This window comes from Gossypium hirsutum, chromosome D07 (assembly GCF_007990345.1).
Source record: "Gossypium hirsutum isolate 1008001.06 chromosome D07, Gossypium_hirsutum_v2.1, whole genome shotgun sequence".
Lineage (NCBI taxonomy): Eukaryota > Viridiplantae > Streptophyta > Magnoliopsida > Malvales > Malvaceae > Gossypium > Gossypium hirsutum.
The window spans coordinates 214,385-237,310 of record NC_053443.1 but is presented as its reverse complement, the minus strand read 5'-3'; the positions used below and the strand labels follow the sequence as shown (position 1 = coordinate 237,310).

The following is a 22,926-nucleotide window of genomic DNA, read 5'->3' as shown; positions in this document are numbered from 1 at the left end:
GCAGCTTACCATATGCTATACCTTAATAAAAATAAAATGCTTTGCTTCTTATATCAGATTTGGTTGGAAAGTCAAAAATGCTAGAATTTAAAATCAAATCTTTCCAAACCAATGAAGCAAGTCTTTGGAACTAAATTCCAAATATTAGTTTGCAGTTTAAGAGTGAATATCAAATTTAAACAATACAAACAAATGCTTGGGTATTAACTATTAAGCTAATGACCAATTAACTGGAATTTCAATATCAAGAAACAGGGAATAAGATTTGTGTCTTGATATGAAATTTATTAAAGTTTATGCAATTTTTACATATTACTTATAAAAATTAGGTTTAATATCTATTGTTAACATTAAAACAGAAATTTTAAAATTTGAAAAATATAACAACTAACAATGATTCAACTTAAGAACATGTACTAAATCTACAATTTTACACATAATATAAAACTAATAGAAGAATTTAACTTCTACCATTTAATCAAGCTAAAATTTCAAGAATTAAAAAATACAAATACTAAAACGGTGAAGCAATCAAATAATCCAACAACGAGTACATGAAGCATAGTACAAGACTACACATTTACCTGAAGTAATTTGAACTGAAATAAAGTATTAAGTTATAGAGAGTAGAAAGAGGAAATTGAACGGGGCTGAGCTGGTGATGGGGGGTTGGGTACTCTGTTCCTTTTCCGTCCACAAAAATAAATTTTATTATTCTTTGAAACTCATTTTTATATTATTGATAATAAATAAAATGAAAGTTTTGTTGGAAAGAAACAAGGGGTCCCAATTTGGTGTTAGGAGGGGACGGCAGGCAGCAGTCGGCCGCACAAACACAAAGGCCTCTCTTTTCTCTTTCTCTTCTCTTCTCTTCCCTTCTCTTCATTATTTTGTTTCTTTATATATGGCTTGTTTCCCTTTCAAAAAGACTATTTAATCATAATAATAATATTATTTGCTTATTTCATTTATTAATGATTATAAAGGAATAACAATAGGATTAGGTGTTTTGGTTCACAATCTCAGCCAATTTATTTGGGTCTTTCTTTCTTCTTTCAAACACGTTTTTGCTTCTTGTTTTTTCCCTTTCCTGTTGGCTGCCTCTGTATAAAGTTGAAACACCAAGCTTCCATCTTCATCTTCAACCTCATCTTCTTTTTAGGACTTCACAACCCTTTCTCTTTGTATTTTCAAAGAATCAATAACAGAAGACGGTGAAGCAATCAAATAGGTAAAAAGGTATTATCTTTGGCATGTAAGGGTCTTTGTTATATGCCCCCGAAAAAAAAAAGGGTCTTCCTTTGTTTCATGATCATACATATTATATATGCTGTATATATATGAAAGATTTTTTTAAAAATTTTTTTATTTATATATTTGGATGGGTCGATGATGATTCTGGTCTTTTGAAGAAGTTGGGGTATATGGTGGTCTGTAAGGGGAAAGGGATGGACAAGTAACGAAGAAATGTGGTGATCAGCTTTTTTTCACCCTTAGATCACGGACCAAGTTTCTTCTTTTTTTTTTAGGAAAAAAAAATTGAAATGATTGTGTGGAGAACAATTCAAACAAAACATTGGCCTTCGAAAACCAAAGAGAGAAAAAAACCCACTTTTGTTGGGATCAAATACAGTACTGGGAGCATGTGACTATCTCTCCTTTTGTTTTGCTCTTTTTTTTTCTGATTTATTTATTTACTCTTTTTTTTTGAGAAAAAAAAATCTCAAAGCTTCTCTGTTTGAACGTATTTGATCTTTGGATAACAAAGGTGACTTCCCCCTTTTTTGCTTATCTATCTTATCTTTATCGGTTCCATTCAGTTTTCAGGTGTTCTTTTTGTCAACTCTTTCTGTGAATTTTCTTCTTTGGGATTTCATAATCCTATCATGCAATTCTAGCTTACTTTGTTTCTCATACAAGGTAAATAAAAATAAAAATTCCTTTCTTGGTGAATAAGTCAAGCAGATATTGAAATAGAATTGAGTTTCTAATTTAAGTTTAGGACTTGGTTCTGCAAAATTCTCTTTGTTAATGGATTGCATTCTTTCTCCCTGTAGGAGGGGTTGGCATATGTTACAGCGATAGGGATTATATTATGTTGAAAATAGATTGCAAAGCTTTACCTTTATGGTCCCAAATTTGAATAGCCTTTTAACTATTGTTACTTGTCACTGTCCTTTTGGGAATTTCTTGAATCTAATCGACAATTGCCTTGCTGATTGATCGGTCATGATCATGTTAATGGCAAACGAAGTAAAATCTTGTCTTGTTTATAAGTTATAAATATCCAAAGTAAATAATTTTAAGGTATGAACTTCGGCTCTAGTGGAAAAGACCGAGTGGTATGTTGAGGTCGGATTGTGTATGACCATTTGTGCTCTCCTATGGATTTCATGGTTTTAGCGGTTTTTTCATTACCATATGATATGTTGATTTTGATATTTTTTTTCCAGATATAAAGGATACTTGTTAACTAGATGGATGGATATACTAGTAAAAGAGCTGCTGATGGGCTTGTTGTACCTGGCAAGGGTTCCGGCATTATCTTGAAGGATCATGTTAATAACAGAGAACGGAATGCTCAATTTTGCAACCGAATTGGGTGCAGTGGCAGGCTGAACTCAATGAAAGGTACTCTGAGTGGCTGCTCAGAAAAATCCAAATCTTCGAGGCCGCCTTACCGCACTTCATCGAGTGGCAAGGAAATAATTGGAAGCTCCTCTAGGGTATACTCTGCACCTATCAACTCTAGAAAATCCTCTACGAATCCTCAGAAAAAGTTATCATCTCAGCTGGAAACAGATTCATCTGAAACTAGTAGTGTTCAGGATGAGCCAGAAGGGTCAGAGCTCATATCCCCACCGGGAAAGATTCAAAGAGGGTTGCAGCCCGGAGCCGATGATGCTGATTCTAGGGAAGTTAGAGTAATGGAAGTTGGAAGCTCTTGTGCAGCAACAAACACAAAACCGAGGAGAAGCTTTAGTCAGCGTTCGGGGTTGGGCAACCAGGATGCTCTTGCCAGTCCATCGGTTACTTTGGCCTCTTGTAGTGCTTCCCTGGCAACTCGTGCCAACACAAGCAGGTACAGTTTGAGAAATATAAAGTGTAACTCTATTTCTGATGTTGTTCCTTCTGGTTGTTCATCTTCGGATTCAAGCCTCAGCAGAAGGAAAGACACAGTAAAAAAGAGAAATGCGGATGGAGAAGGTAGCTCTTCAACTAAGGGAAAGAAGTTGAGTGGGTCATCTTTGGAGGGACGGAGCAATGTTTCTAGTCACGGTGTCTCCATTTCTGATTCAAGGCGAGCTAGAAATTGGTCCCCGAATAGTGATAGTAGTGTTGCTTCTTCAGTTAGGACTCGAAGATCAAGCAGTTGTTATGGTAGAGGGAGACTCCCTAACCAGGACAATGGGAGTATTTTAACTTTGAATGAGCCCCCTGTGGTCATGCCGCAAGTGCCTCAAGCTGCTGTAACCATCGATTTGAGTGCACCTGTTTCCACAGAAACTGGCTCAACTTGTGCTAGTTCTTACGGTCGAGCAGGTAGAATAAGTGATAGTTTACACAGTATCATACCGTCTATTCCTTCTGAAGCTGGCATCAACCGCTCTTCAATGACCGGGGATAGTTTCCGGCGCTACAATATGGATGGCATTGCAGAGGTATATTAACAGTATTGTTCAATGCGTTGTCTTAGGCATGGATGTATAACTTGCTTGTTATTAAAGGTTCATCTGTTACAATTATTTTATGTTTACACAGGTGTTATTAGCTCTTGAGAGGATCGAACAAGATGAAGAGTTGACGTATGAGGTAACTAGTTTTGAAGTGTTCCACTTGACCTGATTGTTCGCTGTTTGTTGATTCTGTTTCTGTCTTGCAGCAATTACTTGTTCTAGAGACCAGCTTGTTCCTTAATGGCCTGAATTTTTACGACCAACATAGAGACATGAGATTGGATATAGACAATATGTCATACGAGGTTTGTTTTAACTTCCACTTCGGCGGTGTGATGTTTGCATTTTAAGTTTCTCCACCCTATATGCTCTCGTTGTTAAAGGTAAAGTATCAAGTTAAGCCCGTGTTGGTATCATGATAGGAATTACTAGCTCTAGAAGAGAGGATGGGTAATGTGAGCACTGCACTATCCGAAGAAGCAATGTCGAAATGCCTTAAAAAAAGCATCTACGAGGCAATATCTATGGAGGATGTTGCAAAGGTCAGCTGTGAGGTTGAAAAGGATGATGTGAAATGCAGTATATGCCAGGTTCTCTCCTATATGACTTTAAGCTCAATCAATGAGATGTCGGCTTATGGTATTTAGTGAGTGCAATGGTTTCAGTTCCAACATTATTGGTTAACGGTTTCGGTTTTGCAGGAAGAGTATGTTGTTGGAGATGAAGTAGGGAGGCTGCAGTGTGAACATAGGTACCATGTTGGGTGCATACGGCAGTGGTTGCAGGTGAAGAATTGGTGCCCTATTTGCAAAGCATCAGCAGAAGCCATGCAGTCTTCTTGTTCATCTCAGAACTGAGTTGGAATTTGAATAGAAGAAGAAAGCAACAGACTGAGTTTCATTTTGTACAAAATTGATGGCTTTTCTCTTCAGCATTTTTAAATTTTAATTTTATGGATCACATGTAAATATCAAATCCAAACAAATAAAGCAGATGCGCTTGGACTGACTCTGCACTGCAAGGAACACTCAATTCACTGGTAATAAAAACAAATGTGAATCAAAGTACGCTTACTGCTGGTGCCGCTGTTTGAATTGATCAGTGTTTTCCCTCTTAATTGCTACAATTGCCTAAGGTTTACTATATATAAACAGTACTTATATAATTACATTCATCCTCCCTTGCTTCAAAGTTCAAGGACTTACATTGATAAGCACAAGACCTCAGATGTATCCTCATGTCGAACATAGGCCCTTCATAATCATGCCTCTCAATTGTACCTACAAAAAAAAGAAAACAATTGTACTGAAAATCAGCTCAACAATAAAGGACAACACTAGTAAGTGTATCTGCTCCAAAAGAACAGGTCCAAATACTGAGAAACTGTTGCCTCTTTTAGTAAATAAGAACTGCCTCTTTACAAAAAGAACAGTCACTGCTTGACATTCTTAAGCTCAGCATGAGCATCTCATAACTAATGTGTAGTCTTGCTATGTTAATTCTATATGCATATATACATAAGCTACACAAGAACATAAAATCAGAGCTTAACAAATAGATTTTTCTGGGGCATGTGGTGGGAAAATCTAAATATAAACCACAATGGACAATTTAATAGATGTCGATTTTTTATTAGTAACTCAAATCAATTCTCAGATTTTAAAATTACATACAGAACAATGGTGCATCTCTTAGATAAGTAATTTTACCTTTCCTCCTCATTGGCTGTAAATTACAAGAAAAACTTGAGATCTGTTGAAATGGCAGCAAACAGCCAACAAAAATTGCTAATCTTACGACAGAGCAACCAGTTGTAAGCACTTTCTTTTCAAGCAGCATACTTCAGTTGCTCAAAGATAATTATATGATCAATCCCGGCTCAGCAGCAGGTGTACAGGCATCCTGACACTCAAACCCATAATTTCATCTTGCAAAGGGCAGAGCTTTATCTGACTGATCCATCCGGTACATGTCAGTAATCCAAAACTAGGAGCTTCAGTTATCAACATCTTGTAAACACGTTGAACCAATCACAGCTTCATGATAAACAAATTTTTGCAGGGAACTCATTCTTCAAAGGAATGCATACAAATTTTTTCAAGCAGCCATGGCCAATCTTCACCCAGCTGCTGAGGATTTAGCTCCATTGCCACTTTGAAATGAAGCAGAGATATTGAGCGCTGCTGCCCCTGCTCATGCAAAACTTTTGTGGGCCCAGTGGTACTCTGCATATGCCAGTGATTGCTTGGCCACATACCATTAACAAGCTTGCCTTGAGGCTGCTGCTTGTGGGCACAGTGCTTTCTCGGTTCACTTGTTGACCTTGATCCAACCAAATCAACACATGACCTAATCAGTTTCTTCAAGTAGACATCCAACATGCTACTCAACAAGCTAGCACATTCTGCGGAAACGTCTCCAAGGCCCTGCACTGCTGCAATCTGATCCATACGTTTCTTCAATGTCTCAGTATCATACAAACCGCCACTGTCATAGTAGCTAATGAAGCCGCCACTGCTAGCCACCGCAGGAGCTTTGCGGGCCCCACCTACACTAGCTGAGCAAAATGAGATCCCAAGTGGTGCAAGCAAAGAACTTGTAGAGAGGAGATTAATGGGATTAATTTGTTCCACCTCCTCCCCATCTTCAACAAAGGCTCCTTCACTCTGATCTTTACTAGGCACCTTTGGTCTTCCTGTGGAATGCACCAAACTTTCTCTTTGAATTTCAGGCTGCTCGGCAACTGCTAGAAGATGCTGCACTGGTCTCTGATAGTCATATGGAGTCAAATCCCCATTGTCCATACCCAATTTAATGCTATTGTCTCCCTTCCCAACTGACTGATATGAAACAACAATCTTTCCATTTGGCCCCAGCGGGCTGGGCCTATCCCTGAGTTTTCTATCTCGAATTCCAGACCTAACCTTTCGTGGGGATGACACTGGCAAAACACCATTTGACCATTTATCTGTATTTGGATGTGACCCCACATGTTGATGTCCATCATCTTCTCTAGCAGGAGAAGTTTTCGCAGTTTGTATCAAAGATTTCACGGGAGCTGCTTCAAAAACTGGTGGTGGAGTCTTAGCCTGACATGCATTTTTTAACATCGAACGTATCAACTGATTATGCAGTGGCAGATTCTCCCTCCCAAGTAAGCGGTAACATGACTTATCAAACTCATTTTTACTGAGCTTCTGACTTAAAAACCTAGTCAAATCATAAAAATACCTTTTTGACCTCTCAACCCCAATCTTCTTCACTATCTGAGCTTTCAATTCAGCTAAATCAATTCTGAACCCTTGCTGGGGTTGCATTGCTCAATAAAACAGACTCCTACACCATTCAGAAAGCCGTTTCCACCCAAAATTACAAATTTCTCCAGCACCCAACAAGTTCAAATTCACCAATTTGCATGGGTATCGAGAATAAAATAGCAATTCATCCCAGTATTATTCCTAAGACACATAGCTGTATTTCAGTTTCCAGAATGAAAAGAGAAAATACAAATTGAACCACCTATAAACCAAACAATGCATAACCCAAATCACACATTCGCCAAAACCAAAACCCTAAACCCTAACCGGTCAATGAATAAATCAAAACCCTAATACTGAACTTAACAAAAGCAAGGCAGTAAATAAAAACGAACAGCAGCAATTAAAACCAGCAAAGAGTTGTTGTTGTTGTTTCAGAAAATAATAAAATAAATAGAATTGAGAATTGAGAAATTGAAGTTGAAAAAAGATATCAATGGGATAAACAGAAGCAGGGGAACTGGAGGGAATAAGAGCGAAAGAGAAGGAAAACAGAGAAAGGGTTAAAAGATTGAGAGAAAGAGAGAGAGCTAACCTTAGACAAACTCGGTTGACCAATTTGCAGAGAAAAATCGAGTGCCACAGCCACTCACTCAGCTCGTTGTTGGATTCTTTTTGGATCTCCTCCCTCTCGAGAATTTTCTTTTTGAATGAATAAATCTCAATTTCTGGGTCTTGATTCAGCTCTGTTCTCTTCTTCTTGTTTATTTTTTCTTTCTAAAGAAATATTTTTATATTAATGATTAGAGTTTATGTTTGTGTTGTGTTGCTATATCTTCAACTTCAAAACTAGGTTGTGCATGTAATATTGTAGTTAGTGATGCCACTTTGACTTTGACGTTGACTCTGACTTTTAAAGCCAAACACAGTCCCAATGATGCTCAAACTTCTTCGTTCTCTGGTTTATATTTATGCATCTAAAAATTTACTATGGTATCTCATCTATGACAATCTTATGAACATAAAATAGAAAAAAATATTTTTTTTTTCTTTTTGATGAATGTTGATGAATGTATTGTTGGATGAGGAGGTTTCTTCGTTGGTGTCTGCTACTTTGACAAGAAATTGCCTTTTTCTTATTCTTTTTTATCCCTAAAGGAATGAATGAGGGAGGGAGGTATTAGCAAGTAGCTAGGTATGGGTTATGGCTAAGCGTTATTTAAGTGTTTGAAAGCAATTGTTTATGTTGTTGTAGTGTATACTAGTGGGAGACTGAAGTTGATGGAGAAAGGTGCCTGATATTTATGAGGTTGACATGAAGGACCTACCTCTCCTTTCATTCCATAAAAGTATTAGGAAATGGCATTTTGTACATCTATTAAAAATATTAAAAAAGTAATTTTTATAGGTTAGATTGAATAGGAAATATTTTTTTTAAATTATATATTTATACTATTAAAAATTGGTGTGGTTATCCTGATATTTGGACTAAATTCGAATATGAGAGCTAACATTGTTGAAAAGACTTTATCTGAATATTACCTTTGACCCGAATAGGACTAAGTTTAGACCTTAAAACGGATGAAGATACTTGTTGTTATAAAAAAAAATAGTGTACTTCATATTGAGATACATGAATAAATCTTTAATAGCAAAAATGGATAAAATTTTTAATAAAAGTACAAGAAAAATATACCTATTTATTAAATAAAGGAGAAAAAATATAATATCTTACACAAGTTTCAGCTGCATGACCATGATTTTCTTTTATATTCTTTAACTTTTTCAAACTATAATATACTTGGTGTCCAATAGAGTGGTTCAAGCACTAAAACTAAATTCTCTAAGCTTTCATGTTGGGAAAACACACAGACTCTCACTCACATCACATGTCCACACTACACAAAATAACAGAATGAAATATAATGCGCTTCACCATTCATAAAGGAAGTGAGCCCCCCCCACTAAACCATACCTTCCTCTACTACAGAACAAAAGCTAATCCAATCCATTGCTAATTAATTATTGATTATTTATTAAACATCTCCTTCCCTCCCATACCCATAAAAATGCCAGCTTTGTGCTAAAGAGTGTCCTTGTCAGAAATCCCTTGTCCTAGACTTATGTGTAAGATTCTTTCAAGGATCCATCTTTGCAATATATTAACATAACAACATCAAATGGATTGATAACATCTTGTCTTGTCTCAAACAATGAGTTCTCAGACCCTGAGTCTCTTTTGCCTACTCCTGTTTCTCCTCCTTACTTTGAGTCCGAGCCATGCACAACTCGGGGTCGGTTACTATCACAACTCGTGTCCTGACGTTGAATCAATCGTCAAATCTGCAGTTAAACAGAAGTTGGAGCAGACACTTGTTACAGCTCCAGCAACTCTTAGACTATTCTTTCATGACTGTTTCGTCCGGGTTTGTCCTTTGCCTTTGCCACCGTTGTTTTCTATGTTTAATCGGAATCAGATTAAGAGGGAACTTACATATTTATTTTGCATGTTGAAGGGGTGTGATGCTTCGGTGATGCTAGCTTCTTCATGGAAAAAAAGTGCAGAGAAGGATAATCCGGATAATCTTTCGTTAGCTGGGGATGGATTCGACACAGTGATGAAAGCCAAGGCTGCTGTCGATAGTGTACCTCAGTGCCGTAACAAGGTTTCATGTGCTGACATCTTAGCCCTGGCTACTAGGGATGTCATAGCTTTGGTATTTTTCAATAAAACCTGGTATTTGATCCATCGTTGTCCACTTAAATACTCTCTGCCTGCTATAAATAATCAATTCTTTTCTGTTTTGAAGACTGGAGGGCCATCTTATGCAGTAGAATTGGGAAGACTTGATGGTAGGATCTCAACAAGAGCCAGCGTGCGTCATCATCTCCCTCATCCAGATTTCAAGTTAGGCAAGCTCAAGGCCATGTTTGCCTCTCATGGTCTCACTCTTACAGATCTGGTTGCACTATCAGGTACTAAAATTGTTCCACCTTTTTCATCATATCAATTAGCTACATAAATAAATATAAACTTGTGTTGTGTGTAGGAGCACATACAATTGGGTTCTCACACTGCAGCCGGTTCTCCAAACGAATTTACGAGTTTAAAAGCAAGAGCAGAATTGATCCTACACTTAATCTGCCATATGCAAGACAGCTTCAGCAGATGTGCCCGGAAAATGTTGACCCGAGAATGGCCATTGAGATGGACCCAAGCACGCCCCGAATATTCGATAACATGTACTACATTAACCTTCAACAAGGGAAGGGACTTTTCACCTCTGATCAGTCTTTGTTCACTAATGCAAGGTCTAGAAATATTGTTAACCTATTTGCATCCAACAATACTGCATTTGAAGAGGCTTTTGTAGCTGCCATAACCAAGCTTGGGAGAATAGGGGTCAAGACAGGAAAACAAGGTGAAATCAGGAATGATTGCTTTGTTCTAAACAAGATTTCATAATTGATTTGGCATCATCTTTCATTGGTGTTAAGAAACAAACGTTGTAACTTGCAAGGGAACAAAAAGTTACAGAACTATGAAGTCGGGACTCATTTTCCTTTTTTTCTTGTAAAAGCTGCTATCTCTAGCTAAAGGAAATATCAGCAACGTAATCATTTCAACTGTTGCTGCATTGCAAAAATGCAGGATGTTAGGGTCAGGCTTCAACCATAGGCTTAGGAAGAGATTGCTCCTTCCGAGACCTGCTCGACTGTCGTGCAGAGTTGAAAAGGATGTCTTTGATAACCTAAAAGTTCAAAAGTAATGGTTAAATCTGAAGTAAGAGAAGAGGGTAGATTTAAAAATGGCAACCAAGTTTTCAAAATAGAGAAATCCTAAGAATCCAATCAAAATAGCTAGTCACCTGTGACATTAAACCATGAACTTGCTCCATAGTTATTTTTGCACTATCTCTGGTAATCTTAGCAAGCTGTGGCTCTTCCTGCAACTCATAAGTAGGTATCCACATCGCATTTAGTTAAAAAGAAGATAAAAGCTACCCTCCAAATAGCTCGAGCCAACTATACAAATAACAGAAACTATATTGACCTTCTTCCGAGGGGGTCCTAGTGGGGCAATGTGAGACTGAGCCAACTGATTCTCTGCTTGCTCCAGCTATTCAGCTGAAAAATGAAACAGTGGGATCCAAAATGAAGAAAAAAAAACTTGGACTGGATTTCATGTGCAAACAAGAAAAACTATACTATGCATACAACAAAAGAACAATTACCTAAATCTGAAATTTACCCAGCAACATAATCTCCATTACCCAGAAGAGGCAAAGAAGAAAGCGTATTTACCCAGTACTTATTCCATAACAAATTCAAGAGGTGGCAATCAAGAGAGGACATAAAATAAGTGATATCCAATGCATAATACTGCAACAAAACATACAAGTGTTAATAAACAGAGAAACAACAGGCATCAAAGATAAAAAAAACAGAAGTCGATGGGATTACATAATAGCCTGTTTACAATGCACACCAAAGTCTATTAGTGTCTCAAGCGCAACAAAGTTTTTTTTATTAATAAGACTAAGTTCTAGGGAGATTTGATAAATTATTAGGGAGATTTGTTAGAAGGTAAGAGTTGAGGTTGTTACTTGATACATGTATATAAGGGTTGCTTCTTTTTTTTATTGAGATACACTTGTGAGATATTGAGAAAAATGAAATCTAGATCAAGTAACCTGTCTATCTTAACCTCACCTGTGATTATTGGGAAGCTGTTGAGGAAGGTTATGAGGTGAATACACTTCCGAACAATCTAACTATGAACCAGATCAAACTACACAAGGTGAGAACCACCAAGAAGACTAAGGCAAAGACTTGTCTTTATGCTTCGGTTTCACTATCTATATTCAATAGAATTGTGGGTTTTGGATTAGTACAGAAGATATGAGACTACTTCAAGACTTATTAACAAGGAGGTGACAGGCATGAAGGTGTTGAACTTAATTAGAGAATTCAAGAGGCTACAAATAAAGAAGTATGAGTCAATGAAAGAATACTCAGACAAGCTGATACATATTGCCAACAAGATTAGAGTTCTTGGTATTAATCTCTTTTATTCTAGACTAGTGTAGAAAATGCTAGGGGTGAGTAAAACTTGATTCGACTTGAAAAAATTGAAAAAAATCTTGAATTTTGAGTTAAATAAATCAAGTTATTCGACTCGAAATTTTTTTAAATTTCAAGTTCGAATTGAGTTTGGTTTTTGAATTTGAATAACTCGAATAATTCGAATAAAACAAATATCAAACTATAATAATTTACATTATTACCCTAAACTCCTAAACCTGTTCACTTTCCTCCTAAAATTTTTACTCCCTTCCACTTTCCCCTCATAACTTTTGCTCCCTTCCATCCCACCCCCCTTCTACCCCAAACCCATTTCTCCCCTCCCCATTTTTTTTTGAATATTTCCCTTCCAAAATTTTACTTCTCCCATTTATTCCCCCCATATTTTACTCCCTCACTATTTTCCCCCTTTACCCACCTAAAAAATTAAAATCATCCAAATAAAAATCCTAAACCTAAATAATAATTTTATTTATATCTACTATCTATATTATTAAATTAAATTTCACATTTTGTACTATTTATATTATTAAATTATTTTATCATATTGAATCTTTATAAATTTTTGCTAAAATTGAAATATTGATAATTCCATAAAAGATTAATAAATAAATTATAAGGGATGAAAGTTAATAACAAATTTCAAATATATTCGATTCGATTCGATTCGAATTCCATCTCACTCGACTCAATTCGAGAAAATTTCAAATTGAATTAGGATGGTAAAATATGATTCATCAACTCGATTAGCTCAAATTTTTTCATTTGATTTGATCGAACGCTCACCCCTAGAAAATACTAGTCTTTGTGCCTGAAAAGTATGAAGCAACAATTGTCTTTTGGTAGAGCATCAAGGACTTGACTCAATTGAGATTAGTGGAGTTGATTAGCGCTTTACAAGCACAAGAGCAGAGGAGGCTAATAAGGCAAGAAGGAAACATAAAAAGAGCATTGAAGGTTAAGATGCAGTAGGGAGAAGTAGGAGAGGATCAGAAGTGGCATGGGAAGAAGAGTGATGGTAGTGGTGGTTCAAAAATTGCTGTAAAAGATAAAAGTACTGGAAATTATAATAAGTATTCTTCATGTAAGTATTTTGGAAAATAGAATCATCCCCATTTAGGTGTTGGAGAAGGCCAAATGTGAAGTCTAGAAGGTGCATCTTGATGGGGCACATTGAGAGGTTTTGTAAGGAACCAAGAAATTAGCAACAAGGTGGAGCACATGTTGCAGTTAAAGAAGAAAATGACCACATGTTTGTTGTCTCTTGCTTCTCATCAGGCACTTTATGTGACAATTGGTTAGTTGATAATAGTTGCACCAATCACATGATTTGTGATGAGAAACTGTTTAAAGACATTGACAGGTAATTGAAGTCAAGAGTAAGGATAGGAAATGGTGAATACCTAGAAGTGAAGGGAAAAGGCACAATGGCAATAGAGAGTTGTGATGGAACTAAATTGATCTCAAATGTTTTATTTGTACTTGAGATTGATCAAAACTTGCTAAGTGTGGGGCAATTGATAGAGAAGGGATTCAAGGTGATGTTTGAAGAGGAAATGTGTTTGATCCATGACTCTAGCGGTAATGAATCGTTTAGGATCAAGATGCAAGAGAAGAGCTTCTTATTGAATCCACTCAAGAAGGAGCAAGTGACATCCAAGTGTCAGGGAGTAATGACACCAGATCAAATAGACTTTCTTGCTGAGCAAGTTAAGACAATTATGAAATTGATAACGCAATGTAATGAAAAGAGTTTTGAGCTTGAGATAAAAATACAGATAATCGTATCCTGCAAGAACAACAGCAAAACAAGTGTTCTGAGAATAAAAAATTGCATGCAAAGGTAACTCTCTTGGAGCAGCAATTGACATATCTCTCTCTCTCTCTCTATAAATTATCATCTTTTGCACATGAAATATCTGAAAAACATGCTAATGAACTATGAAAAAAGATTCAATCTCATGAGATCGAGAGTGAAAAACTAAAACTGGAACATGTGCAACTTTTAGAAGAGAATAGTGGGTTATGTTTCCAAAATAAAAAATCGACTGAAGAAGCTTCATATGTGAAAGAATTGACATCTGTAAATGTTGTTGAGTTTAAGAATTTAGTTGGTGAGGTTATCAGGCTTTCGGTGCAAAATGCAAAATTGAGAAAGGAATTATTGACTATGAGAAGATCTGTTGATCAAACCATAAATGGTTTTAATTGCAAACGAGACCTTGGAGGAAGGGGTGACGCCCTAGTTACTCTCATGATTTTTCTAGAGCAACTGATGATGATTTTGAATGGTGGAATTTTGATTTAGATGATCTAAAGGTGGAATTGCAGGTCAAGGAGCAATTGGAGGCAACTCTTGAAGTTGCACTAGTCTAGAAGGAATTCATAGAAGGCAAATATTAAAGAAACTGGTTTATTGCAGATCAGAGGATTGGATGACAAATATTTTTACTAAATTTTCTTCATGTTAGTCGATTTGAGTTTGTTAGGAATAAACTTGCTGTCTGCAACACTTGAGTCAAGAGAAATGTTAGTGTCTCAAGGGTTGCAAAGGTTTTTTTTATTAATAAGAATAAGTCCTAGGGAGATTTATTAGTTTGTTAGTAGGAGTAGGAAGCTAGGAGTTGCTAGCTTGTTAGGAGTAAGAAATTAAATTTTGTTTGAGATTGGTACTTGAGACATGTACATAAGAGTTGCTTGGTTAATGAATTAAATAATCCCATTCATTCTTTTTTTTTTCTATGCTTCTGATAGTTCTCTGCTAAACCAACAAAGTCTTCAATCTCCACTTTTCCGGAAGAAACAATCCTTATCAGATTGATAACAACTGCCACGAATGGCTCCTGAAACTGTTGGTTGAGCATTTGGGTAGAAACATCAATACCAGACAGCCAGCATCCGTAGCCAAGACGAGAATGGTACCATCCAACAACATTCTCCAATCATCAAACCTATGAAACAAACAACATAAACCTCAAGAGAAATGATCTTCATACACAACACTGTTATGGTTTCCATCCATAATTATCAACTCCTCTGCCTGTCTGAGCTAGTCTTACATAATTAATAGCTGTAGACAAGCATACACGAACTTTACAGCAAAATCAATTTCACAAAATGAAGAAAATTTCCATTGTTTGAGGGTAAAAACAATGCAAAAGAGATGGTTTTTCTAACCTACTTGTTGGTCTGGGAATAATCGACCATATACTCATAGGCCCCAGCCTGAGCGTTAACCCTAATTTTGGTGCCTACAACATGCAAAGTAAAGGCGTCCATTACAATGGAGTCGGAGTCAGTCTTGCCTTGCATCAGCCCCATGACCTCAATGGAGCCACCAGATTGGGCATAGACAACCATCTTAAGGAGAGCAAGGGCAAAGATCTTAACGCTTTTGAAGTAGTGGTGATCATTGGCCGAAGGCTTGCCTTGTTGGAACTTGGCTAGAGCGGTCTCGTCGTAGATAGTGCCTGATGAAAGGTGTGGTGTTTCACCGTGAGGATATTGTTCTCCAGTTCCCATGTTTTCTAGGCTAATGTGGAATCCATACTTGTATTTCTTACGCCTAATGAAACACCCAATTACCAATTCTAAGGTCTTTTACCCCTTTCAACTAACCTGTGTCGGCTTGATCTCTTATTTCACTTGCTGTAAACCATCCGCATTATAATTATTATTACACTTCTATAATATATTCAATTTGCAACAAAACTAACTAATTAGCAAAACATTATTATATTATCAATCAAATCCTTCTATCAACTTGTAATTAACCATCATTATATTATCATCAATGTTCATTAAGTAGTAATGTATTACATATATTACTACAAAAATTTACGTAATAGTAACTATTATTCTTGTAATCCATATAGATTAACGTATTCAAGTGGATATTGTACCGAGACAAGAAAAAAGTGCTTACAACTAGTACCCACTAGAGTCACGATTGGTTTACAAGGGTGATGATGGACATACAAAAATCAATTCCTGAACTGACGAAACCTCACTGACCTAAATAAATCCCCCTCCATCTTGACAGACAAGACAAGCCATAAAAGGGTTAACACCGAATTACAATACATACTACAGTCTACAAATAATACGGGCATGCCATATTATTATCCTCATCATAGTTTACAGGTCATTTTACACTAAACTATGAGCACATTATTAGTACAACATACTTCATCTCACCCGTCCCTTCCCTCTCCTGTTGTTTCTGCTCACTTTCTTTACCTCCTGCTTCTCCATAACACTGTTGCTTTTCCTTTTTGAGTGTCGTGTATTCGGCTTCTGTGCCAAATCTTCACCTTCACCTTCACCTTCACCTTCAAATTTCATGCTTGAACTGTGCTGGGAATCGGATATGGCGACATCATTTTCATTTACTTCTGCCACTTCTATGGAAGCCTCACCCACTCTTGTTGCATTCTCATCACCTGAACCAACTGTATTATTCTCTTCCTCATTTATTGCTCCATGGTTTTCTTCTTTTTCCACTTCAGCTGGCATACTGAAATGAGGGAGACAACCAACTGAATTATATATATTCAAACGCCGCAAAACAAAACTATTCAGGCTAGCAGCTGTTTCACCTGTATCCTGAAGAAGGTAACCCATTGGCTGCAGCACCGCCAGTTTCAGCAACTTCTTTTATTGTAGAACAATTTTTGTCTTCTATTTGTGAGCCTACTGATGTATGTTTACAGATGAAAAACTCTCATCAGTTATTATGAAATCAACAAAAGACTTTATGCAACCATTGTCCTCTAAATGTGCACATCAACACCCACATAATATAATCTTTAAAGCTGTGTTCGTGAGCCAATATTTTGAGGGGTTAAGAAGGATAGTGACAGACCTTAGTAAGAAGGTCAAGCAGAAAAACAGCAAATAAGTAATTTCTTACCCTGTACAGTTCCGTCCCTAGTGGAATCAAACTGCAGGGTAGACCCATTGGCGTCCTTGAAATGATCGACATCACTGTGGCATAAAAGGTTAAAAGTTACAAGAAAAAGAAAAAGCATTGGCCGCTTCATAAAGAGACAAGTGAGGAACGCCACAACAGTAAAACCTCTTTGATATCAAAACTAAAAATTCCTTTTTTTGTTGGAAGGGGATTCTTTAATAGATTGAGACCAACCTATTTGACGGTGTTTTGAAGTTTATTGCTGATTGAAGTCTCTGTCCCTCATCTAGTGTCTTACCTGCACAATCCAGAAACTCACTTAGAAATTATTTGATAAAGCCTACAGGGAAAAGATTTATCAGATGATAAGGACTACACAAAACAGAAAAGAATGGAATCAAGCATGGCTGCAATTATCCACAATGGAAGATGAAACATACAATGCCACGATCATAAATTCATTAGACAAAGAGCAAGTCTAGAAAATAAAAACACTTCCTTTTGAGATTGAAATCACAGGGAGATCTTGCAGGAACCAGCACATTATTCTTCTACCGGTAGGACACCACATGACCTTTTTAGTTTTGTCCACGAATTAATAACCATAAATTCATGACTTACAGACCTCCAGCTGAGGACTGCCTAGCTTTTCCTACCTTTCTTTATGAACAATGCCAAAAGCATGAATGCAAAACTTCAGTTAAACGAAAAATAACCTAGTCAGGACACTTACAAACACCACGTAATCAAATCACCATCCATAACTTTTTTCACGAAAAAAATAAATTAGGCAAACATGTATCAAGTATAAGAATTATAGATATAACTGTCACTCCTCAAGTTAATAGAATAATATTCATAATGCATATATAAAGCCACTATATTTGTTTGAAGCAAAATTGACAATAGAAGATAAAAATTAAAAAGGCTGCAATAATACCTCTTTTTCCCTCACTGCTTTGAACAGCTTCCATATCCTTTGCAAGGAAGAAGAAAAATGTCAAATATCACAATGCTTAACAAATTAATAGAAATATCAACATATCATAAACCTACCCTATAAGAACAATCAAAGATTCCGGTAACAAACTAATGGAAAAAGAATATGCATAACTATATAATTAACAACTTTTCAGCAAGCACCATGTAAGCTTCCCATTCAACTACTAAGATACCTGGTTTTCTTCACAACCAAGAGTTGCGGGGACTGGTAAAGCATCACTATTTAATGCAACTTCTGGAGTCAGTGAAACTGAAATGAGAAAAAGATGTAATGTCTTAAAAAACTGCCCAAAAACTAAAAAAGTAATCAAAATTTGAAAAGTACAAATTACTATCTGAAGAGAATTGTCCAAGATGATTGGAGCTTCCAACAAGTTAAACCGCACCTGGTCTTGTAGCCAAGTCTTCAGATGCATCTACTGGTTTTTTAGGGCTCTGCAGGTTAATTTCCTCGGCAGGGCCTAAGTTTTTGGCAGATAAAGTATCAGGAACACTTTTATGTTCTAAGGCAAGTGAAGACCAGTCAACTTTTGGGGATGATAGAGTTCTCAGCATTTCTTGTGTTGCCTTAGATCTTACTTTTCGTATTTCCTCTTGGATGTTCCATGAACCAGTGGCAGGAGAATCCCTTTTCCGCTGCATTCATGCCAAATGTATAAGCAGCAAATTAAATCATAACCAAAGAAAGCACTCAGACGATTATACCTATACTCCCCTGCACATTACCCATATACAAGCATAAGTGCAAGCATTCTTTTGACCTTGTAAACAAATTTTCTTTAAGCTTGAGGTCAAAGAAACTTGTAAATTATTTCTTTTAGGGTATAATTGCAACAGTCATGACAAGGCGTGCACCCAGCACCTCAGCACTAGGCAACAAAAGTGCCTCAGACCCTTTTGGACAAGGCCCGTTTGTTCAGGTGTACAGCTGGTGCACCTAAGTGCATTTCCTTGTAAGGTAATAGGCATAAAAAGTGTTCGACTGATTGAAGTTCTCTTTAATTTCTTTTATTTTTCACTTTTTTCATTACATATATTTTTACTAGTAAGAAAGGGATAGTATCAAACTCCATACTTCTCAATATTTGATGGTATTCAATAACAGACATTGATGATAAAGAAATTATGCATATTGACAACCTGAATTGCAATAGAAACTAAAAAAAGCTAAACCATGGGCTCAACCAAAAAAAAGCAACCGGACAATAATATCATAGATAATTTAAAGAAGACCAGAAATCTTAAAACCCATAAAATACAAATATGCATCATTACATCCAATCTGCAGAGAAATAAGCATATAAGAGCACCTTGGATGAGGACAAATACTTGCCCCCAATTGAATATGGTGTTTCTTCCTTGAAAAGGGGCACTCCAAGTGGTGATGGAGATCTAAATTCAATATTGTTTGTAGAAGGTGATGTCCATGGAGGACGAGTTCGCATGTATGTTTTGGCCATGTCCACAGGTGATCCTGCTTCACCTTCAACACTCTGCAGCAATAAAAGCCTACTAAGATATTGACATATTTTCCACACTAACATAGTACTTAAATATCAACATTCATCGTAAGCTTTTTTTTTCAACAATAGTGGTGTTTACAACAGTACTCCATTACTGACACAGCTACACCCATTATAAGCAAATTGAATTCTATAAGAACTTATTCTAAAGTGGGGCAGTGTATAGGTAACTTATATCCATTTATGGGCTCATATTCAACTTGCCCCTAAGATTTTTTTTTTTTAATTTCTGTATAATGCCTTCCATGTAGGTAAAACAAACATATAAGTACAAGAAGCGTGATCTATATGTATACACACATGTATAAACATAAGCTATAGAAGACAAAGAGGAAATACATGAACAAAATATCAGCTTGAAAATTGAATGAAGACAGAAATCGGGAAACTCAGGAAAACAGAAAGGAGATGACCCAGAACCAAAAGCAGAAGTCGAAGGACTAGAACATTCAGCATAAATCATGAGGCAAAGGATAAAAGCACACAGTTGTACTCGAAACTAGCACCATTGATGAAACAGCAAGTATCATAGTGATAATCTAACCAAAGCCCTTGTTATCTACCCCTTCCCCAAGAAAAAGTTCCTATCTCATCAATATTCACATGCATTTGTTCCTCCCAAGAAAAGAATTCACAAAAAAGGTGCAACACACAAGCATCACAGGGAAAAGAGTTACAAACATGTGCCAACGTAACAAAATTTGGGGCAGAGGTCCCATGGGGAAACTCTGACTTAGAATTTGATCCTGACTTCTTCTCCTCTAACCACTTTTTGGCATCTATAACAGCTGTGTCACAAAGATCATCAATACCAACATCTGAAAAATGAGAAACACAATCAGTCAACTATAGGTACTGAGAAGTTCATTCTTGAAATCTGTTCTCTCAAGGTTGTCAAAGCCATACCAGTTCCACCGGTTCTGTTAGGCGTTTCATTTAACCTTTCAAGCCCCATGCCTTTGATCATTGGAAAATCCACAACTCTTGACTTGATAATATTTGTTAGTTTATTACACTCTTCCCTGGTCAAAATAGCATCCATATACAACTTGAACTTTATGCTTAACGGGAGATATAAATGGGATAACAGTTGAATGCATGACCAACTCAAAATGTGATGCAAGGTTCACCAAAAAAAATACATGCGCTTTTTGGTCTTGACCAAATATTTTTATCAGAACTTATGGAGGAAGGAAGTAAAGGATTACAACAGGCAAAACATCCAAATAAGCACATAAGAAAAAAGTTCTTTACTTACCTTGAGAATGACTCCTGCATGAGAAGCTGCTCTATTAGACGCTTGGTTTCAATCTTTCCTGCAAAAGGTTGGGGCTCACTCTGGTAACCCGCAAAGGAACAACTAAGTAACCCTCTAAGATCATTATGATCATCACTATTATAAAGACACAGTACATAAACAAAACAGTGAAGAAGAATATTATCAGCACCAAATTTACCAGTATTACCAGAAAACAAATGGTTTTTTTCCCTTTTGCATAATGGCGCAAAGCATAAAGGATGTCATACTTACATGTCCTATGTTATTAAACCCTTCAGTCGAGACATCCTGACCATCATATGTACCAGCAGTGTCATCTGCACCGAAAAGAAAAAAAAAATCTATCGAGTAAAAATGAATGCAGCATGACTGCGGATCACCACCTGAGCAAGTAGAAATCTTATGGAAGAATAACAGTGTAACAACACGGAATGTTTATCCCCTCCCATATTAATCTGATTTTTCATATCTACTTGTACCGAAAAGAAATATACTTATCATATATTAAAAGGTTAGTGCCCAGTAAAAGGGTATGAGAGATTATGTAAGCCTCAAGAATCAAGATAACAGTACGTAACCTCACTGAAAACAAGTAGCTTAAAAAGTTTAACCGCCAGGAAAAGTACTAAGCAAAACGAGAGCACGCAACATCATTACTAGCACTAACACACTGTCGGCATGCTGTGGCTGCAATCAACATTCTAAACTCTAATATATATATTTTATGGAATTCAAAGTTAACCAAAATATATATATGGATACTTCGATTGTAGAAGCCCATCAATCGAAAACCTAGAATTTAAGCTATTACTACCAAAACAAATATAATTAAACCAAAAGGAGAGAGGAAGGGAAAGGGGAAAGTCGGATTTCGAAAATTTTATGCTTTTAAGTGAGATTAAAAAAAAAAGAGTGGTATGTGGAACCTGAAGTTGAATCACGGTCTGAAGACGACGACGACGAAGAAGAGGGTGATGAAGATTCAAAGCCAAAAACAGAGGAGAGCACCCTGGTGGCACCGGAGACGATGGCCCGAGTGGGGGAAAAGATGTGCCTGGAGATCCAATTAGGGTTTTGCTGAGTTGAATTGAGCAATCTTGGGCGGTCGTAAGGCGTCTTACGCAACAAGGTTCGCCGCGGCCGCACAATCTTGCCGCCGGATCTGGAGTCTCGGCGTTCGGCTGCTCCAGAAATCGAGGCCATATGGAAGGAGGTAAAGAAAGGGGGGGTCGTTAGTTGCTAGTTACAATTGCGCAGAGGTTGAAAACAAGTTCAAGGGTTTGTCAATATTACGTCTTTTTCAACCATAAACAAATGGAAACGAGAAGAGAGAGAAAGCAGTAGAGGCTGCGGATTTATAAATGGATGATATGGTTTTTCTTTTAGCGGTTATTTTGGCAGTGGATACTAGTAAAATTTGATGTTTTGGAAATATATTTTAATGATTTGAAAAATAAAAATGAAATTTCATACGTAATTAGGTTTTTAAATTAATTCCTGAATTTAAAAATATTTTAAAATAATTTATCAAAATATCTAACCATAACATTATTCTCTTAATTTAATCATTAATTTGGATGTGTAATATCAGATGTAACATGTTATTTAAATTATAAGATAAATTAAATTATTATGTTGACAATTTAGATTTAACAACATTTTTTTAATTTTTAATTATTTCAAATCCAAATTACTACAGCTTGACTCTACATATTTTAATTACTATTTATGATAGATTCAAATGAACATTTACTATTTAAACTAATAATTAAATTTATTGATGCTAGATTATGTGATCTCATGGTTGAGTGAAAATTATTAAATAATGTATATTTATAATCTTATCTTAATTAAATATGTAACATCCCATGAGTAATGGTTGATACATTTTAAAAGTTGCAAACTATATTATTATATTTTTTAATTATTTTTTAAATTTTCTATATATATATTACTGCAAAACATAAATGTGATTGTTGTTGTTTGTTTAAAACAAATTAAAAAATTTTATAATTGAGCTAATGTCCGATTAAAGGTATAATTTGAGGTTGTAACGTTATTAGTCATTTTAAAATAGTTAAAATATGCTATATAAATTTTTATATTTCTTTTTCGGAAATTTAGAAATTAATTTTTTTACTTTTATGTTTAAGAAGCTTAACTATTAACATTGTTAAAATTTTGTTATTAA

The 22,926-nt window shown here is 36.2% G+C and overlaps 6 protein-coding genes across 11 annotated transcripts; 2 read left to right on the top strand and 4 right to left on the bottom strand.

Moving 5' to 3' along the window:
• Positions 1-669: 669 nt before the first annotated feature.
• Positions 670-4,750, top strand: LOC107932989 (uncharacterized). 4 transcript variants are annotated; one of them, XM_041096927.1, is made up of 7 exons: positions 776-1,239; positions 2,454-2,726; positions 2,829-3,662; positions 3,763-3,813; positions 3,884-3,982; positions 4,100-4,267; positions 4,379-4,750. In XM_041096927.1, the coding sequence occupies exons 2-7, from the start codon at positions 2,478-2,480 to the stop codon at positions 4,532-4,534; spliced, it is 1,557 nt and encodes a 518-aa protein (XP_040952861.1). In that variant the 5' UTR covers positions 776-1,239; positions 2,454-2,477; the 3' UTR covers positions 4,535-4,750. The 4 variants fall into 4 exon arrangements, with proteins under 4 accessions (XP_040952860.1, XP_040952861.1, XP_016720610.2 ...); XM_041096928.1 differs by having other exon boundaries at positions 786-1,231; XM_041096926.1 differs by having other exon boundaries at positions 670-1,239; positions 2,454-3,662.
• Positions 4,743-8,204, bottom strand: LOC107932990 (uncharacterized). 2 transcript variants are annotated; one of them, XM_041096930.1, is made up of 3 exons: positions 7,530-8,204; positions 5,387-7,135; positions 4,743-4,957 (listed from the first exon to the last, which is right to left on the bottom strand). In XM_041096930.1, the coding sequence occupies exon 2, from the start codon at positions 6,992-6,994 to the stop codon at positions 5,744-5,746; it is 1,251 nt and encodes a 416-aa protein (XP_040952864.1). In that variant the 5' UTR covers positions 6,995-7,135; positions 7,530-8,204; the 3' UTR covers positions 4,743-4,957; positions 5,387-5,743. The 2 variants fall into 2 exon arrangements, with proteins under 2 accessions (XP_040952864.1, XP_040952863.1); XM_041096929.1 differs by having other exon boundaries at positions 5,387-7,196; positions 7,530-8,051.
• An 801-nt stretch (positions 8,205-9,005) lies between these two features.
• Positions 9,006-10,561, top strand: LOC107932995 (peroxidase 45). Its single transcript, XM_016865128.2, has 4 exons — positions 9,006-9,360; positions 9,451-9,651; positions 9,745-9,910; positions 9,985-10,561. Exons 1-4 carry the CDS (start codon positions 9,148-9,150, stop codon positions 10,398-10,400), a joined length of 996 nt encoding a protein of 331 aa, XP_016720617.1. The 5' UTR covers positions 9,006-9,147; the 3' UTR covers positions 10,401-10,561.
• A 35-nt stretch (positions 10,562-10,596) lies between these two features.
• Positions 10,597-15,041, bottom strand: LOC107932970 (COP9 signalosome complex subunit 5a-like). The gene is made up of 6 exons (XM_016865102.1): positions 15,016-15,041; positions 14,904-14,970; positions 11,240-11,317; positions 10,989-11,054; positions 10,804-10,881; positions 10,597-10,686 (listed from the first exon to the last, which is right to left on the bottom strand). The coding sequence occupies exons 1-6, from the start codon at positions 15,039-15,041 to the stop codon at positions 10,597-10,599; spliced, it is 405 nt and encodes a 134-aa protein (XP_016720591.1).
• Positions 14,661-15,765, bottom strand: LOC107932996 (COP9 signalosome complex subunit 5b-like). Its single transcript, XM_016865129.2, has one exon. The coding sequence runs from the start codon at positions 15,539-15,541 to the stop codon at positions 15,197-15,199; it is 345 nt and encodes a 114-aa protein (XP_016720618.1). The 5' UTR covers positions 15,542-15,765; the 3' UTR covers positions 14,661-15,196.
• A 126-nt stretch (positions 15,766-15,891) lies between these two features.
• LOC107932994 (protein KAKU4) lies at positions 15,892-22,136 on the bottom strand. 2 transcript variants are annotated; one of them, XM_016865126.2, is made up of 13 exons: positions 21,662-22,136; positions 20,988-21,052; positions 20,715-20,794; positions 20,363-20,478; positions 20,138-20,274; positions 19,244-19,426; positions 18,320-18,569; positions 18,107-18,183; positions 17,872-17,908; positions 17,166-17,229; positions 16,932-17,005; positions 16,618-16,714; positions 15,892-16,535 (listed from the first exon to the last, which is right to left on the bottom strand). In XM_016865126.2, exons 1-13 carry the CDS (start codon positions 21,936-21,938, stop codon positions 16,208-16,210), a joined length of 1,785 nt encoding a protein of 594 aa, XP_016720615.1. In that variant the 5' UTR covers positions 21,939-22,136; the 3' UTR covers positions 15,892-16,207. The 2 variants fall into 2 exon arrangements, with proteins under 2 accessions (XP_016720615.1, XP_016720616.1); XM_016865127.2 differs by having other exon boundaries at positions 16,618-16,711.
• Positions 22,137-22,926: the final 790 nt, after the last annotated feature.